This window comes from Trichophyton rubrum (genome assembly GCF_000151425.1).
Source record: "Trichophyton rubrum CBS 118892 genomic scaffold supercont2.3, whole genome shotgun sequence".
Taxonomy (NCBI): domain Eukaryota; kingdom Fungi; phylum Ascomycota; class Eurotiomycetes; order Onygenales; family Arthrodermataceae; genus Trichophyton; species Trichophyton rubrum.
The window spans coordinates 2,222,591-2,240,643 of NW_003456426.1; the positions used below are offsets into that span (position 1 = coordinate 2,222,591).

The following is an 18,053-nucleotide window of genomic DNA, read 5'->3' on the forward strand; positions in this document are numbered from 1 at the left end:
ACGTCCTTTAAACAAGGGAATATGCCAGAGAAGGAGAAATAGCAATCTAATTTTGTCCCAGACCGAAAATAAAAAAAACTATAACAACCACTAGTCTCACCGGAATAACATATGAAATCGGCCTGTAATCGGAATGCAGGCATATGAATATGTATAGCGAAATAGAGAAAGATTAGATATTAGAAATCAGAAAAGAGAGGCATGGGAAACGTGTGGATTAAATCCTCGGGAACAAGAAGCCACCTGAGCTAGTGGTGAACCTGAATGTGAGTGTTGTCGCTACTTCCGAGACTCTAAGCAAGGTTAAGATGCAGCACGCCGTTAATTCATGCAGCTAGTTGGGGTATATCATCTTCCTCGGTAAGTAATCTCTGGTGCCGCCTATATCTTTCAAGGAAAACTCCTACTAATGTTAGAAATCCAGAGCAAATAGATGCGTAGAATGCCACCAGGTACGCCGTCGAATAGCACTCCAGTCCCATACTGCACTGGCGTGCACCATCAGGCAACACCTTCGAGTGGCTGTCATATATGACACCGTAGATGTAATTGAATATATGACCAAAAATTGCGGCGGCGAGAGTCATAACGCCCCAGTTCTGGGAAAACCCAGATATTCCAAATGCATGGGAAACAATGGCGGGATAAACTCCGAAGAGTACACCATATGCTAGGCCTGTCATGGATGAGACGAAGAGAAGGTAATGAGGGTTGGAGATTTTGGCACCACCGAACTGAGAGATGCAGAAGAGGATGTTGGCCACGAAAACACACCAAAATCGAGACATGTGCAAGCGTTTGACGATAAAGTCGGATCCGATTCCTGGTCAAGGGCATGTCAAGCGTCATGTTTAGTCGAGCGCAGGATCAGGGGGTTTACCTACCGCTGAGGAGACGCCCTGTAAAGCTTATTACGGAGAATACGGAGACATGTAGAGCTTGTCGTTCCCGAAGGAAGTGCGAATCAACGTCAGGGTCAACATGTCTCCATAAAGCCATGACCTATACTTGGCTGTAAATAATTGTAACCACGCATGATGAGGGCGTATATCTTACATCATTACCAATATTGCTAGTTACGAAGTTAGTTATATTGGAAAATGATGAAATCAGCTTTGCTTCGTACGTACTTGATGGTCATCAAACCAACTCCAGTGGAGATACCGAGCAGCAAAAAGAGCTGCCAAAACTCCGGGGTAGGAAGGAGACTCAGTCCTCGTATATCGGGGCCAGCAGCGAGGGCACCGTGTTTTGCCTGATCGTACTGGGAGAAACTGCCACTATCACTCAAGGACCTGGTCCTACTCATCAACGAAGAGGTTTCGTCTGCCTCAGCATCCGGTGGCGCGGGTCTTGGTTGGATAGCACTAGGCAGTACGGCAGTAACCTGTGCAGAGGAGAAGGACGCGATGGCACGGTTCGAGTCGGTCTCAGAATCCTCTTGGATATTTTCAGCCGGTTTAGTTCTTTGCAATAGATTTAAGTCGGGATATTCACCATTCGAAATTGCAGAGTATGATGGCGGTGGAGGCAGTAGCTGTAGGAAGTACGTGCAGACCACTATTATCAATGACGGGCCTAGAGCAAGCAGTAGAAGAAACTCGGAGGTATCATCCTTGAACGCCATGGCTGATATCGCCGAGAAACCAAAAGCACTAAGACCAAAAGCAGCGAGCGGGAACGCAGTTGCGGACCCTCGATGGTCGGGGAAGTTGTTCGCGGCTATTGTGCATGTATGAGTACCTGATATATCGCTTGTTAAGGAGCACTTAGATAATCCCATACCGGTCTTAATTGCGGCAGCAAACGCAGCACAACTTCCAACTCCTGAGAGGAAGGAGAAAAAGCATAGGAATATGACACTTAGCGAACCTGCACCGGCAGCATATGCTACAGTAAATGTTAGGATATTCCAAGGGTATCACCTAATGTAGTATTAAGGGTTAATAGAACGTGTCTAACCTAGGTGAATTGGAAAGTAGCCGCAGAACAGGGCAATGGCACCGAAGAGAGCAACCAGTCTAGTTCCTTTGGTGTCCACGATATATCCTATGGGGATACCCACTGCGTATACACCTACATTTCCAGCAGCACCCTATGAATACGTTAGTCAGTGATGAAGGTCCCAGGAATAGTCGGATTAAATCAATACTTACAATCATATTGCCATCAGTCGACGTGAGTTTCAGCCGATCTGCAAACTGTGGTGCCCATGCAGAATAGACATACTGTGTATGCCCGAGCAGTTAGCCGCCAAGGTTTCAAGAGGCTCTCTGTGCGCCAACATCAGATTAGATATTTGATCAACTTACGTTAGTTCCACTTGCCAGCGCGACCAGGGTTCCTGCAACCACAGTCATAAACCGAAAGGCGGTTGGCGTTATGTAGGGGATTGGAGGCGCCATGATAGGCGCGAGAGCTCCGATGAAACGTGCAGCCGAGGCGCTGGCGTAACCATAGAGTGAGCTGCCAAAGTTAGCACGAAGCAAAAGGGAGCTTCAAGGACTTTTAAATTGACGGCAAAGACCAGCAGACGGAAGGGAAGAAAAAAGGGGTATATCCACCCGGGTTATATAGCTCTCTAGCCGAACAATCCAGGCGCATCATCTGGGTCCCTCTTGTGATGCACTAAATATAGCGCTCGGGTGTACGTACTCTATTTTATGAGACCGCGGAAGGCCAGTTCGGCGGCATGAAGCGGCTAAATGGAGTGGATTTAACGGCTACGAGGCCCTAGGAACTGTCTCAAATACAGGAGCAAAGCAGCGAAATGATATCAAAACGACAGCAAAGCGCAAGGCAGCTTTCGTCTTAAGGCTGAAAATTGCCGAAAAAGTCGCTTTTTAGCCGGCAATTGCTTATGTAAATATTACATAAGCTTAACTTACATAATAGGATGATATAATCGTGACGTAATATGCCAAGCACTACTGCATCACGTGCGCTTCTCCCGGCGAGGCAACTTTCATCGTCATCTTTGCGGGTTGTTCGCAGTTCAAACACCGTCGACAAACACGCTGAAAACGCATAACGAGCCCCCAGTTTTGCCTGTTACTTCTCCTTGGAGGGCATCTAGTGAGGCCGGCAACATGGGCGCGCTTCTCTCGCTGCCTTTGATGGCACTTCCGAGCGTTGGAACAGTACGTAGCCGCCTACCCGCCCTCCTTTCGATTCAACCAAACTTGAGCTGCAGCTGACAGGGAGTATATAGCTTTTGACGTTCGGCGCTTCATGCTGCGGTGCAGCTACATGCTCTGCGATATGTAGTGCATGTGGGAAGTTCCAGAGCAGGTATGGGACATTATTTTGAGAAACTCGGCTTCTACGCCATCAGGGTAACTAATCGTTTGTTTTAGCATGGCCACTCGAATCGCATACGCCTTCATGCTCCTGATAAACTCCATTCTATCCTGGGTTATGCTCACTCGATGGGCGCTTAACAAGCTTGAACACCTTACTTTCGACTTCTTACCTATAACGTGTGATGGCCAGAAGTGTCATGGCTGGGTTGCTGTCCACCGAATTAACTTTGCCTTGGGTCTCTTCCATATCATACTCGCTGTACTTCTTATAGGCGTTCGGTCTACGAAAGACGAACGAGCAAAGCTACAAAATGGATTCTGGGGGCCAAAAGTCATCATCTGGCTTGCATTTATTGTCTTGTCCTTCTTCATCCCGGAGAGCTTCTTCATCGTATGGGGGAACTACATTGCTTTTGTCGGAGCAATGCTCTTCCTACTCCTCGGCCTTGTCCTCTTGGTCGACCTGGCTCATAACTGGGCCGAACTTTGCTTGCAGAAGATCGATGAAACTGATTCAAGACTATGGAAGGGCTTGTTGATCGGCTCTACCCTTGGAATGTATCTTGCCTCTATTGCTATGACTGTGCTCATGTACGTCTTCTTTGCCGGTCACAACTGTGCTATGAACAAAGCTGCCATCACCGTAAGTTCCGGATATTCTAACCCTAGTTCTACGCGAGCATATACTGACATGTTTAGATAAATCTTTTGGTCTTCCTTATTGTTTCCTTCATATCCATACAGCCAGCGGTACAAGAGTCTAACCCTCGTGCTGGATTGGCCCAGGCTGCTATGGTCACTATCTACTGCACTTACATTACCATGTCTGCCGTGTCCATGGAGCCAGATGATAAACAGTGCAACCCTCTGCTACGTGCTAATGGCACTAGAACCGCCTCTGTTGTTCTTGGTGCAATAGTCACCATGTTAACAATTGCTTATACCACAACCCGTGCTGCCACTCAAGGATTCGCCATGGGATCTAGTGCTGCTCAAAACAACTACGCATCCCTCAGCCAGGATGAACCTGAGCACGGTCTAGTCGTCCAGCAACCTGGGCTCACTCGTCGTGAGATGCGCGCGGAAGCTCTTCGTGCGGCCGTCAACAGTGGCAGTTTACCTGCCAGCGCTTTGGACGACGACGATGACGAATCTGATGACGGTAACTCGAAGGACGATGAGCGAAACTCAACTCAGTACACATACTCCCTATTCCACTTCATTTTCCTCCTAGCAACAATGTGGGTTGCTACTCTATTAACACAAAACCTCGACATGGAAGCCCAGGACGACCTGGCCCCTGTCGGCCGCACATACTGGGCCAGCTGGGTGAAGATTATCAGCGCCTGGGTGTGCTATGCTATATATCTATGGACCCTAGTTGCGCCGGTACTTCTGCCCGACCGCTTCAACATATGATCTGATGTTTTTGCTCTATATTTTTTACCGGCGTTAATTCTGGCTTTCTATTGGTACATACCCTACCATATGTCATACCGTTCTTTCCAAGCATATCACGCCATCTATGTACTTCTGTATTGCTGTATCGACAGGGAATTAACAGAATATATCTTCCTCTAATTATTGTAATTATATTATTCATATCGAAAGCGCACGTAGAAATAGCTGATGACGTCAGATGGAACAAACGTTTTTTTTTTTTTTTTTTTTTGGTCTTTCTTAAACGCGAGACGCGCAGCATCAATAACAACCTGCTAGTTAGCTAGGCGACAATGGAATATCTTCAACACCACACTGCTGCCACCATGACATGAATATGGCAACAATCAAGCCTATCGAGGCTCGCTCGGTGAGATCTTATAGTGAACGACGCTTGCCCCTGTTTTCAAGTCTCTAATACCACTTCAGGTTCACCAAATTCAGTCGGGCCAGGTCATCGTTGACCTCTGTTCGGTGGTTAAAGAGCTGGTTGAGAACAGTCTCGATGCCGGCGCGACTTCTATAGGCATGTACAATTGATCAACCAGTGGAGAGAACATGGCTAACCGGTGTTTCTGTCCCACGTAGATGTGCGTTTCAAAAACAACGGTCTGGACCTGATTGAAGTTCAGGATAACGGCCATGGAATATCACCGAACAACTATGAGTCACTGGGTAAATACCATGATCTTCCTCTAAAGGAACAATTCGACTGATAAATTATATAGCATTGAAACACTACACGTCCAAACTGTCGACCTTCGCAGACCTGACATCCCTTCAAACATTTGGTTTCCGTGGCGAGGCTCTCTCTTCACTATGTGCAGTCTCAAACCTCACTGTCGTTACTGCGGAAGCGCAGCAGGCCCCTAGAGCTTCGAAGCTGGACTTCGAATTCTCCGGGAAACTCAAAAGCACGCAGGTAGTTGCTGGTCAAAAAGGAACGACGGTTTCGATTGAGAATCTATTCAAGCCGCTACCTGTTCGCCGGCGAGAATTAGAGAAAAATGTTAAAAGAGAGTATGGAAAGGTGATAGCGCTGCTACATGCGTATGCATGTATAAGTACGGGTGTCCGTTTCAACGTCAAAAATCAGATGCCGAAGGGGAAGAGCGTGGTTGTTTTCACCACGAAATCAAATCCTACGACACGGGAGAATATTTCCAATGTTTATGGCGCAAAGACATTACTTGCGTTAATGCCGCTTGATTTAGGCCTGGAGTATGAGCCGAGTACTGCGGCAAAGAGGTTTTCCAGCCAAGCTTCCAACAAAATATTTGTGCATGGTCACATATCCAAGCCAGTATTTGGAGAAGGAAGACAAACACCTGATCGGCAGATGTTCTTTGTGAACTCTCGACCGTGTGGGCTACCTCAAATTGCAAAGGCTTTTAACGAAGTTTACAAGTCGTTCAATTTATCGCAGTCACCGTTTATCTTTGCCAACTTTGAAATGGACACGAGTGCGTACGACGTTAATGTTTCGCCAGATAAGCGGACAATCTTGCTCCATGATGCCGGTGCTTTGATCGAATCTTTGAAGGCATCCCTTACAGAACTATTCGAAAATGAAGATCAGACCGTTCCTGTTTCTCAGCTTACATTTAGCAAGCAAAGCCAATTAACATCAAAGCGGGGACAGACTCCACCGGCCTCGGTCGATGCAATACAAGACAAACCGGAGGAACCACCAGGTAATGCAGTGTATAGCCAAGAGTTAGGACAAGATGATATTGTGGAAGAAAACGGCCCAGAGCCTACCCAAACACCGCCATCGTCAATAAGGGAAGCCCTTCAAAGATTTGAAGGTGATGGCCAGGAGAGCACACCACCTAATACCGACATTACAGTCGAAAATGATCCGGTCATCCCTGAATCTAGTGGGGCTTATGATATCCCATCTAATATCAATGATGAGGCAATGGAGGGTAACCCAACTCAACCTCAGCAAGCACAGGAACAGCCCATCTCAAGTAGCCTCTCGTTAGGCACACCAACTCACAAGCCTGGGGTGGTCCAAAATGCTTTTGATCGAATGCGAATGAACCGGACACCTGTAGATGTGACGACAATTACCATAGGGAACAAGACCTACCAGTCGACTATTGGTAGAGATCCGGTGAAACGAAGGCTGGATAGTTATCCAGGTTTGCACTTGCACTCACCTTCTTCAAGGACACGAGCTGTTACTGTTAGAAGTAAAATAGGCCGAAGTATTCAGTCATTCACCGCCCCTGGAACACAATTAGAGCACGGACAAATCCATGATGACCCCATCGAGGATGATGAGGGTGAGGAGGACAATGAAACACAATTCATTGGTCGTCTAAACGGAGGTAATGGCCCTGAAGAAGAACCAGAGGGAGACTCTGGAAAAGACGGTAGAGGAGAGGAGGAAGTCGATGGTGAGGGCCATACTGATGAAGCGCATGAAGAGCGTCAGGTAGAATCCCTACAGCAAGGCCAGACAATTCACTCCGAAGACACTGGTTCTCCGGGCTCTGGTTCTGATGAAAGCTACGTTGACGATGATGAACGAAAGACCAGGGAAGATGCAAAAGTCAATGAGCTAATCAAGGCCGCAGAGGAAGCATCTGCCGTTCCTTCAGAGCATAGTATCGAGCGGGCAGAGAGACTGATCCGAAAACCTCGCAAGAAAGATTCTACACATGAGCTAGCCTGCACTATCGACGCTTCTATTGAGAAGATTGAATCTCAGATGAGAGCTCTTCAGAGGGGAATGGAATCATTGAGTAACAGAGGGTTACATAGAAGTGAAGATGCAGACGATGACGGCGACCAGCAGATTGCCCCTGAGACAAAGTTGTCCCTTGCAGTCTCGAAGAAAGACTTTGGCAGAATGCGAATAATCGGGCAGTTTAATCTTGGTTTCATCCTTGCGACAAGGCCGAGAGTTACAGAAGATGATAACTCTTCTTTATCCCCATCAGCGGAGCAAGTGCAAGATGAGTTATTCATCATTGATCAGCACGCCTCAGATGAGAAGTATAACTTTGAGCGTCTCCAAGCTGAGACGACAGTGCAAAACCAAAGGCTGGTGAAACCAAAGACACTTGATCTAACCGCTGTGGAAGAAGAGGTTATCATCGACAATCTTGCTGCATTAGAAAAGAATGGATTTATTGTTGAAATAGATACCAGCGGTGACGAGCCCATCGGTAGACGGTGCAAGCTGATTAGCCTACCGCTAAGCAAAGAAGTTGTCTTCGATACTCGGGATCTGGAAGAGTTGATTGTTCTGCTTTCTGAAGCACCGCAGCAATCACAAAGCAATCTAGGCAAACGGGCTAGGGACGAACTCGATAGTGATGCGGAGCATATTGAACCATCAGGCGTGGCTTCATCACCCTTCTCGGACTACCTTGTTCCTAGACCGAGCAAGGTGAGAAAGATGTTCGCTATGAGAGCTTGCCGGTCGAGTATTATGATTGGAAAAAACCTTACCCATCGGCAAATGGAGACTGTCGTGAAACACATGGGAACTATAGACAAGCCATGGAACTGTCCGCATGGAAGACCTACTATGAGACATCTAGTGAGCTTAGGACAGTGGAATGAATGGAGTGAGTGGGATAGCCACAAAGAACGCTGGTCTAGGGCTGGGAGGCGACCAAGGAGTATCAAACATATATGGGAAGAATTTGTCGAAGATTACGGCTCGTAGGTGGGATGCTATCTAGATACCTATTTTTGGGTGCTGCCATTTAGACTGCGGGCATCATTTGCTTGTTAATATATTTTGGATACAAATCAAGACAACTATATAAACCAGATCTCAAATTTCCCCAACTCTGCAGTCCTGTTTACATGCTGGTTGGGCAAAATTGAGCAATTCAGCCTCTTCTATGACAGATCAAGGGGTGAATATAAACCGGCCCGTGGTAACCGAACAAGGGGAGTCCACTCTCATAAGAGCGTCAGAACAGTTGAAAAGTAACCATTAAACGCCAAAAACGCCATGTTGGGTCCTTTCAACTGGGCCTAAAGCCACTTCTTCAGCCAACTCTGCGCCGGCTTCTCAACTCTTCCCACCCTCTGATCCTCCTCTTCCGCTAATCTCAACGTCTCCTCAAGAACTAGCAAATCCCTTTCCATGACTTCCGCGAAGTTCTGCAAATCGCCAACCTCCTTTAAGCCATTTTGGCCTTGATCCAGCAGCTTTTCCAGCTCTTTGCTCTGTTTAGATACATCCTGGGTGGTCCGCTTCAGATCTTCCTGTTGTTTGTCTATGACAGCTGCGTTGTCATGCAGAGTTCCGGCTCGAGTGCGCAGGTCGGCATCAAGATTGGCGCCGACAGATTTGAGAGAAGCCGTAAAGGCAGCACGGGCTTCCGCCGTTTCGCTAGAGCGTGATTCATCAGAGGACATCTTAGTGTATGATGTGGCTTGGTATCTGTACTTGGTAGGTGTTTGAGCGGGATAGCAATCACCGACTGAATGGACCGAAATATATCAGATTAAGGGAATCGAGATTCTCTGTTGCTATTGAGCGGCCTCTTGCAGGTGGTATTCGACTCTTTTGACTGATCATGAAGAAGCGAGTTGGTCTTGGAGATGTTTTTGATCTGATGACCAGAATACCCGATTAAATACCCCGCATCTGTGGTCCGGTAAATTAATTCGTTGGCCAGTCAAAGTGTTGGATATCAATTACCAGATATCAAATATCATCGCAGGTCTTTTTGCTGGCCAGCGACCACGTCACAAATGACCAGAATATATAAGTTAACTAGGCGTCAACCCTGATAGAATTATGGTGGATAATAGCGAAGTCAAGCAGAGAGAACCTTGGAACAGTCGAGCTTAATATACTAGTTATCAAATTTGATATATTTGATACATTCAATTTATCAACCTGAACTACAAAACAAAATATCAGGTTGTTGAGAACAAGCAAATGAATATCAGGTTTAGACGGCAGTCGACGCGACAGAGTGCGCCTCGACATGTTGGGTAGCCGGTTGTTTCGCCATTACTTCTCCTTCGGACACAAAGTCACTACCAGAAACACCCACAACCTTATCACCAAATGATGTTGCGATTTTCTCCAGGGATTGGTGTTTGGTTTCTCTATTTGATGGTCAGGACGGCATACTTGCATATATCAGAGAGGCTTGCTAAGGGAGTAAATGACTCACGGAAAGCAGAAATATCCAACAATGAGAGAAAGCAGAGTGCAGGCAACAAAAACGTAGTGATAATTTTCTTTGATATTGGAAAATGCACTTGGACCAGCTCAGTAACTATATTGAAGTGTCAGAAGCGAATCATGGATGTTAGCGGGATACAGGAGTTGCACACTGCCAACATTAACTATAAAGTGGGAGGCAGAACCAAGGCCCATCACTTTGCTTCTAACGGAAACAGGTAGTACCTCCGCTCCATAGAGCCAGGTGGTGCTGTTAAGCATGCCATCTAACCGAGAACCTTTAGTATCAAGTAGGCCCAAGTGGTAAATTTTATTTGAGCCCTTACAATAGTTGACAACGAAGAGGTAGATTCCCAGGATGGCAAACCCCTTTCCAACTTGGTTGTTCGTGTTTTGAAAAATCCGTTGCATGCCTGCAGCGTATATTTCTATCAAGATAATCCCAGATAAGCCTGAGAGAATCATCCTAGAAACGCAATTCAGTACCCAACTTGCGACGTCAATTGCTACTGATGACTTACTTTCGGCGGCCCCATTGATCGGTAAGGTATAAAGCAGTGATACAATTTGAGAGAAAAGCAACAGTGCCATACACCACAGCTAAAGCGAGAATTGTCTGCAAGCCGATACCCAAAGATTTATATAGAATTGCTATCTAGACTTAGTCACGCAGTTGAGGGGGAATCCATAGTTACTCACTCTGATAATACTGGATGACATTGACGCCAGTGAGGCTAGTCATAGTCTGAACGGCAATGGAGACAAGAGCTCGATATTTGAACAGATTGAACACTTCATGGATGGAAGTAACTTCTCTCCGCATCTCGTACTCGATCTGTGCCTTCATCACCGTAAATTCCTCCAAAGACTCATGCAAGTCGTAATCACGGCGAATCTTCAGGAAAGCAGCACGCGCCTCATCCACCTTGCCAATTCTAAGGAGTTGACGAGGGGAGTTTGGCATGAAGGTAGCAAGGCCGACGAACAAGATTATTCCCCAGGGGATCTGGATGCTGAGAGGGAGACGCCATTGTACTGGACCATAAGGGGCATAGGAACATGCAAAGCCCACCCAGTTAGACATCATAGTTCCTAATGCAATGCCACAACCAGATATACCGCCAATAAGCCCCCGTTGATTCGGTGCAGAAATTTCACTGAGGTAAATGGGAACAGTGCCAACTAGCCCACTTTATTTTTATGTATTCTGTTAGTTTCTGGCTCGTAATGGAGGTAAAAGTGGGTGTATAAATTTCGGATGCAGGACTGACCCTACAGCATAGCCTGCAAAAGCACGCCCGGCAAGGAACACTCCAATATTCACAGAAGCTGTTTGGATGGCTGTCCCAGCGGTGACCACCACACACATGAACTGCATGAACCGAATACGGCCAAGTTTGTCGCCAATGAAGGTCTGAGTAAGGGCACCAACAGCCTCCCCTGCTATATAAACAGCAACAACCTTTTTGTTCTTGTCAGTGGCACGATACTGATCGGGATAGGCTGAATCTGCAGACTTACAGCCTCTGTAAATCCATTGGATGGATGTTTTATATAACTGATCCAGCTTTTGTGTGCAATTGCTAGATCAAATCAGCCCCCTCCAAGCGTACATAATAAGCACAACGGCCGTGTCTTACTCGTCGTAGCAATACCAGTGTCAAACCCCTGGAATATTAATTAGCTATGGATCTCATTTTTATAAAATAGTTATATAAACATACGAAGAGATATGACTCGATTGCTGCGAAAAGGGCAATCCCAACGGTATACCGGAAGCCCATTGCGAAAAATGTTCATGAAGCAGCCGAAGATCGCTGAATGGGATCCTCGTGCCAATCCATGGGACAAGCGGCAGATACTTTTATGCATTTCCGCCCGTAGGAAGTAAATTCGAGAGAGCATGAATGAGTGGCTAAGTGAGCTCACCAATGTCATGATACATGCATAACAGGCCTGAATATACTCCGTATTCTTGTACTCTGACCCAGGTCCATTTTGCCCTGTGACTAACGGTTGAGCTGCATCATTCCTCGGCCTGATAACCGGCCGTTGGGATGGAAAAGGCCATGGCTTGTAGTGACGCTGTGAGACATGGCGGTTTAATAACTAACTAGTTAGTTTAAGTAGCTAACTCGTTAGTTAGCTAATATAACCATGGCTCGGCGATTGGATTAGAATGTTATATAACTACGAGAGAGCTTCCGCATTCCCTCGTCGCTCGAGACGGTAGCAGGGAAGAATACGGTTATCCATCCTGGGCCTCGAACCATTCTTCATACTCGCTCTAGATGTCGGTTGCTTGTGGGCTCGTTGGTTGCTGTATACGAGTGGTTGGTCAGGCCATCTTTGTCGGCCCAAGTATGGGTCCGCAGAATCCGCGACGGGCTAGACTCCGATAGAGCAATCTAAGAACGAGCCTTTGGAGAGATTGAAGGACTTATACTGCTGTGTATCCCGGGCTGTGGCCGAGCTAGTAGCATGTCGTTGTTGGTCAGGCGCCCGGTTTAGCTGTGTTGTTATGCGGGCTTGTAGTACGGCTGCCCATTCCTTTCACTCGGATAGTCTGCCTCCAAACATGGCCTCTTTAAAATGATTATCAAGCTAAGCACGTAGAATATCACCGAAATCATCACCTCTATACCGGATCCCAGTCTATATCCGGCAGCTTCGTTTAAGTTGGGACTCCAGAAGGGGATGGTAAAGGAGATAGTTTGCTGAATGACATTGATCAGCTGCAGAGCCGACAGCGCTTGAGATACATGGCAACCAATGCAAGACATCTTGAGAGGCGTGGTAACGAGCTGCAGCCCGAGGTTAGAAATGGCAAACCCAACCAAGGTGCAATCAAATGACTGCGGTTTTTGTAAAGTCACACCAAGGATGACCACGCCCAGGACTACGTTGATGTAGCCAAGTAAACCGACAAGACGAGCTTCCAGTTTCTCTGCGTCTACTGTCGTCAGCAGCAGTGGTCCGGCGACGCTCCCGGTTCATGGTTCAGTCGCTGCCCGGGCCTGCCAACCGCTCCCTCAGCAGCACGCCAACCAACGGCCCCAGGAAGAGCCCCTGAGCAATCCCTGGGAGGGGCATAAGTTCCAAGACCTGTGTGCTGTCCTCTGGGCAGGTAATTATGAAGCGGCTGATGATGACAATTAACCACCGAGTCCACTGTCGTCCGAGATGGTGAACAGGAGAGCCACCAGTGACACTTACTAGGGTTGCTCCAATAAGGTAGGTTGCTGTCTGAGGAGCAAGCTTGGAACTCCATCTCATGATGGCTAGGAGTAGGGAGAGCGCTCGTGAATCTGGGACAGGCATCACAGAAGCCGCATTGCAGTAGTACTCCGTAGAATGAGGTATATCCGAAGCCATGGCCCAGCTCTGTGAATTTCAGGTGTCAGAACTGCTGTAGTCCTTCGTCGGCCAATAAATATTGTCCCTCGTTGTTAGTTATCTTAACTTGTTGGCCCCATTTTTCGAGATAGCTGGCCCTTTCTATGAAACCTTTAACCGCCCCGAATTTCTAACATCTAACACTGTGCATGAGATTATGCATAAATTTCCTTCCTTAGCTTGGGGTTTTACCTCCCAGAACAAAGGCAGTCTTCTACAGGCGATCATCCGTTGTGCCTGCAAAAGTAATAAGCCTGGGCGCTAAAACCTTGCCATATTCAAGCATTCTTACTATTCTGTTAGCCCGCATGTCTGGTTGATGTTGGATACCCACAGGCAAACGTTGTCTGTCCAGAATTTCTTGAACTTGGCGGGATTGAATGGCTCTGGCATGTCCAAAACGGTGTTTCAGCTTGCCGCCTGTAAGGAGCAAGCGGATTTCCATCGAACAAAGAATTTCCTAATATTATCAAGGGCCCTTTCCTTCATGCTGGCAGCTTGGGCTAACGAGTTAGCCCGTCCAATCACTGCTATCGTGTAGTTAGCCGCCAGCAATATGACCCGAAGTTCTGGAGACTCAATCCCCTGCATCGCGTATCCTCTGCATAGCGTATTTGACATCCAAAAATAGCTGGCTCAAGTCCAAGTCCATACCGGTAACTTGAAACTATGATCATTATCCATCTGCCCTTTGCCTTGGCTCCTCCCCTCCCGCGAAAATAACATGGAGGAAGTCTTCATACACTCCGTATTTTGGTTGGAATTGAACTGTCAGGTACGGCGGAATTAGTGGGCACCTGCTTAAGTTTCGGGTTCGGTTCGGCCCGGTGATCTTTGAGTCGGAGAAACTATTATCCTGCTACGTAATTCAGGCCCGTGCACAATGTAACTTCTCGCGCTGGACGAAGAGGAACAACAACTGGCATGGAAGACTTAACCTATCGATAACCGCTTGCTTTTCATATTCTCTACTAGATATGACAACTATGGTATCCACAGACCGTTTTCCTGTTTGGGGCGGTGGATATAGAGTGAAAGATACCCACGGCGACAAGCCAGAGTTCAGGCTGGGATGCAACTCGGCTGAGGAGGCACAGCAACAGCCTGGAAGACGCTATGGCATTACTCCTTAGAGGAGGGTACCATGCACATAGGCCTGTTATTTCCCTGCCCGAGGCTGTTTAATGCATAAATTTCTGCCTAACCGCCGACATTACGGGGCTTAACCAACATGATGAACCGGGGCACTTGGCCTTTGATATCCCTCATGTTGTCTTAGCGCCAGCTTGCTGGAAGCTCCCGCCCAATAAATTCAATAACAGGCTCATTCGAGCCTCATGTGCCCGGCAGATGAGGCTTAGATGCAGTTTTATATGGGTGGGCGCTTAAGGAATTGATTGGTGGTTCACCCCTCTTCCTCTCACCAGGGGTGACTGCTGCCTTGTGGACAACACACTCACCGAACTTTGACCCCTGTCCCTAAGATGGAGCACTTTTCGCTCCCTCATGCCCAAGTTGATTCGCCAAGGTACACTCGATATTCAATCTCTATACCGTTAGGCGACGAGCGACCGGCTAAAAATACTTCACCAAACCCCCCTCTGGGAGAACCATCATTCTACAAAACACACAAGAATCTGAGATTCACCCTACCACCAACTGCTTCACTATCAATCACCCTATTATCAACGTTCAATCCCAACGCCGTTTTCTTTGCTACCCCTGCCTTTCTTTAGTTGATTTCTTCCACAAAAATGGCCACCTCGCTTCTTGAGTACCTTACCCAGCCTAACCCGGTAGTTGACAACAGCCTTCAGGCTCGCAACCTGCAGAGCATCTACCCTCTCCTAATCAACCATCTCCTCAATATCCTACTAAAGAAGAAATTACTGGGATGTGCTGGATACCAGAGCGGTCTAGGTGGCAGTACCGAACAAGACGTGGCTCTGTGGGTCTCATACGCCACGGAGTTCCGATCCGGAGTAGTGATGGAGGTTATTATTACATACGACGGACATGCGAAGGAGGTTCTCAATGGGTACGAGCCGAATCCGAAGAAGAGGAAGATGAAGAGGAAGAGGAAGACGACGACAGTGATGAAAATGAGTCTAGCAGGTATCTTCCTCCGGCATCTAGTAAGTATCGGAGGTATTAAGACTATCACGAGCCTGGTGTTCCACTTATTTGTGTCTCTTTTTTGATTCCATTTCTTGGTTCTCTTTAGCTTTCCGCCTCCTTTCAAGGCGTTCTTCTGACTGTTTTCGTTTTTAAGAAAAAGGAGAGAAAATTCGATTAGCCAGTGTGTCTTAGCAGAAAATGTAATAATGGTAATTCTCTGAACAAAATTTTGATAAAACTTACTTCTTTAAGCATTTTTCGTAAATCGGCAGCTCGTATCTCATCTTCATACCCTTCCGCTATGGCTATGCCCCTTATAATGTTCTCTTTAAGAATTTCATTTATCGAGCCACTAATCACTTCACCATCCCTTACACATTCCACCCATTCACTAGCTTCCTTATCAAACGACTTGAAGTATTGCCGACGCTTTTCATTTGACCATAGAGCCCGCGGGTACGGATATGTTGTGACACGTCCAAGATCAACAAGAAACGAGCCACGATAGTTTCTAGGCTGGGTGTCGTCAGGGAATAGAAGTGCCTTACGGGCAATCTTCATTTTTCGCCGGATCTCTGGGACATCATCGAGTGTCATTGGATTTGGTCTATAGTCTTTGACGATCGCCCATGGGGTATGATGACTGAGATACTTGAGCCGCTGTTTGCCAGATAGTTTCATCCAGCCATGGCACTTAACAGCCCAGGTACCGTTTTTACCCAGGCTATCCAGCCTAGCAAATGCTCTAGCTTCATTCGCTATAGGGCTAACATAGTGTGTTTCTCGTTCCTTGAGACGACGCTTAATTGACAGGGGAGCATCGAATCTCCATTGTTTGAACTTCAAGGGCTACGAGTAAGAATCAAACCAGTTCAAAAATCCAGGAAGGAGGGGCATATAATACTTACCACCTTAAGAGCATAATCACGGCCTTCGATCTTGACCAAATAGACGTCACCTTCCGTACCTCCTCCTAGAAATTGTATATAGCGGATTGGCTTTTCATGGTGGACAAAACGACGCAGCTGGGGATGGGATGTCGATTTCCGAGTCGGATCATCCATGGGGAGGTCAGAAAGCCAGCGACCTATCATCGAATCATCCATAAACGATGACATTCTGGCTTTGTTTGAAAAAAAAAAAAAAAGAAAGAAAAAAAAAAAAAAATATCGTTACATCGACACCTCCCCCTGCACGTTATATGTGCCTGTCTTGTTGTTCGTTCGTTCCCCTTTGGCAAATAAGATTAAACTTCAAATTAGAACTTCCTGCCCGGTCTGGGCTGCTCCACTCGGATAAACTAAGTTCCCGGCTTGGCACAACCCAAAACCAACAACAAACCATTCGCTTATATAATAAATATTACGTAATAAATCTAAACCGTATCCGGAAGTCTATAAACAACCTCGAAATAAAAAAGCTGGACAAAAACAAGCAACTTTTGAATATAAAATCAGCAGAACTCTCTATATACGGCGCTATATTTAATATCAATAATAACTATGGCTCATCGGTGGAAGTTGTAATGGATCTTCGTCAATTGGACTCCTTTGCCGCCCGTAGGTAACTATATGTTGTGATGCCCCCCGCAGGCCAAGTCAAGCTACAACCAAGCTGGGTTACTCCTGAATATATCCACGAATAACAACAAAAGTGGCTATTATTGCATGCTGGTTTTCGAGCTCTGAAGAAGTAGGGAAGAAAGCGTGCCAAAGAGCCAGTGCAATGATCCAGTGCTAATGTGCGTTTTTGCAGGGAGAAGCCGTGTCCAGTGAATGCCTTTGTTTACGCTTTATGCACGGCAAGCCGCCGACATCTCGATTCGGCCCTCTAACCACAGCCTCCCATCACAGAGAACAACCCTGCCACCGCTTAAATTTTAGGTCCAGGTGCACATCTTCCTCGACACCTTTTGCCCGTTGAAGGCATTGACCTACAAACCAACCTCCCCACATATAACTCTTTGCAGAGAGTCGCGCTCTTCTGCAGAAAACAGCCACCTCGCTCGCTGGATGAGCCCCAATGCAGCCCCGAGCTGAAATGATAGCGAGCCTAGATCACAGAGAGAGCTTTGCGTCTGGAGCAGGGGGAGATGGCAAATTACAGCAGCACCGGTTCCAGCACCAGCACCAGTAGCGACACCAGCACTTCTCTCGGCCTCAAGAGCAAACTATCGTCAACAACCCAAGCCTCCTTGAAGATAACGCCCGCAAATTCCCCTGTCCTCAAACCGGCTTCGAACTCAAGAAACCAGTACAAATCAGCAAGTTATCTCACCACACTTTCCCTCCAAACCGTTATCGGCACAACCACATCAAGCTCAAATGGCTTCTCATACCACGAACCCTCTCGTTCTTTTGCCCTCTGCGCTGGCTCTGCTGCCGTTCTCGCTGAGCTAGATGAAGACCTGTCCGTCTCTCAGCGTTTCTTTCGAGCACGACCGACAGCCACCAGTGTCAATCCTGTCCTTTCCTTCTATAATCCTCCGGGTCCGCCAACCACTCCAGAGTCACGACTTAGACCACCGCAGGCCTCGCTACGGTTGTCCACATCGGCTAACTCGCCTATATTCTCCAATTCACCAAATGCAGCAGAGTGGGCGGAGAGCATTGCGTCGAAATCATGGA

At 47.1% G+C, this 18,053-nt stretch overlaps 9 protein-coding genes across 14 annotated transcripts; 3 read left to right on the plus strand and 6 right to left on the minus strand.

Moving 5' to 3' along the window:
* Positions 1-116: 116 nt before the first annotated feature.
* On the minus strand, positions 117-3,031 carry TERG_03579 (uncharacterized protein; the record flags this gene model as incomplete). 5 transcript variants are annotated; one of them, XM_047749593.1, is made up of 9 exons in its annotated part: positions 2,656-3,031; positions 2,313-2,466; positions 2,157-2,228; positions 1,963-2,095; positions 1,786-1,890; positions 1,498-1,722; positions 1,131-1,440; positions 1,057-1,072; positions 877-1,002 (listed from the first exon to the last, which is right to left on the minus strand). In XM_047749593.1, exons 2-9 carry the CDS (start codon positions 2,403-2,405, stop codon positions 877-879), a joined length of 1,080 nt encoding a protein of 359 aa, XP_047605980.1. In that variant the 5' UTR covers positions 2,406-2,466; positions 2,656-3,031. The 5 variants fall into 5 exon arrangements, with proteins under 5 accessions (XP_047605982.1, XP_047605981.1, XP_047605980.1 ...); XM_047748119.1 differs by having other exon boundaries at positions 1,131-1,722; XM_003236490.2 differs by lacking the exon at positions 2,656-3,031 and having other exon boundaries at positions 2,313-2,650.
* A 90-nt stretch (positions 3,032-3,121) lies between these two features.
* Positions 3,122-4,884, plus strand: TERG_03580 (uncharacterized protein). 2 transcript variants are annotated; one of them, XM_047749596.1, is made up of 3 exons: positions 3,122-3,291; positions 3,357-3,945; positions 4,002-4,884. In XM_047749596.1, exons 2-3 carry the CDS (start codon positions 3,358-3,360, stop codon positions 4,719-4,721), a joined length of 1,308 nt encoding a protein of 435 aa, XP_047605983.1. In that variant the 5' UTR covers positions 3,122-3,291; position 3,357; the 3' UTR covers positions 4,722-4,884. The 2 variants fall into 2 exon arrangements, with proteins under 2 accessions (XP_047605983.1, XP_047604095.1); XM_047748120.1 differs by having other exon boundaries at positions 3,122-3,945.
* A 195-nt stretch (positions 4,885-5,079) lies between these two features.
* Positions 5,080-8,427, plus strand: TERG_03581 (uncharacterized protein; the record flags this gene model as incomplete). Its single annotated transcript, XM_003236492.1, has 4 exons — positions 5,080-5,112; positions 5,172-5,211; positions 5,331-5,417; positions 5,471-8,427. 4 exons carry the CDS (start codon positions 5,080-5,082, stop codon positions 8,425-8,427), a joined length of 3,117 nt encoding a protein of 1,038 aa, XP_003236540.1.
* A 317-nt stretch (positions 8,428-8,744) lies between these two features.
* TERG_03582 (uncharacterized protein) lies at positions 8,745-9,131 on the minus strand (the record flags this gene model as incomplete). Its single annotated transcript, XM_003236493.1, has 1 exon — positions 8,745-9,131. One exon carries the CDS (start codon positions 9,129-9,131, stop codon positions 8,745-8,747), a length of 387 nt encoding a protein of 128 aa, XP_003236541.1.
* An 868-nt stretch (positions 9,132-9,999) lies between these two features.
* On the minus strand, positions 10,000-10,503 carry TERG_12017 (uncharacterized protein; the record flags this gene model as incomplete). Its single annotated transcript, XM_047751042.1, has 1 exon — positions 10,000-10,503. One exon carries the CDS (start codon positions 10,501-10,503, stop codon positions 10,000-10,002), a length of 504 nt encoding a protein of 167 aa, XP_047605984.1.
* Positions 10,504-10,603: 100 nt separating this feature from the next.
* TERG_12018 (uncharacterized protein) lies at positions 10,604-11,696 on the minus strand (the record flags this gene model as incomplete). Its single annotated transcript, XM_003236494.2, has 5 exons — positions 10,604-11,102; positions 11,184-11,374; positions 11,434-11,495; positions 11,553-11,580; positions 11,637-11,696. 5 exons carry the CDS (start codon positions 11,694-11,696, stop codon positions 10,604-10,606), a joined length of 840 nt encoding a protein of 279 aa, XP_003236542.2.
* Positions 11,697-12,154: 458 nt separating this feature from the next.
* Positions 12,155-14,100, minus strand: TERG_03584 (uncharacterized protein). Its single transcript, XM_047748121.1, has one exon. It carries the CDS (start codon positions 13,285-13,287, stop codon positions 12,913-12,915), a length of 375 nt encoding a protein of 124 aa, XP_047604096.1. The 5' UTR covers positions 13,288-14,100; the 3' UTR covers positions 12,155-12,912.
* A 962-nt stretch (positions 14,101-15,062) lies between these two features.
* Positions 15,063-15,509, plus strand: TERG_12019 (uncharacterized protein; the record flags this gene model as incomplete). The annotated part of the gene is made up of 1 exon (XM_047751043.1): positions 15,063-15,509. One exon carries the CDS (start codon positions 15,063-15,065, stop codon positions 15,507-15,509), a length of 447 nt encoding a protein of 148 aa, XP_047605985.1.
* Positions 15,510-15,600: 91 nt separating this feature from the next.
* On the minus strand, positions 15,601-16,544 carry TERG_03586 (uncharacterized protein; the record flags this gene model as incomplete). Its single annotated transcript, XM_003236496.2, has 2 exons — positions 15,601-16,275; positions 16,335-16,544. The coding sequence occupies 2 exons, from the start codon at positions 16,542-16,544 to the stop codon at positions 15,601-15,603; spliced, it is 885 nt and encodes a 294-aa protein (XP_003236544.2).
* Between the last annotated feature and the right edge of the window lie 1,509 nt (positions 16,545-18,053).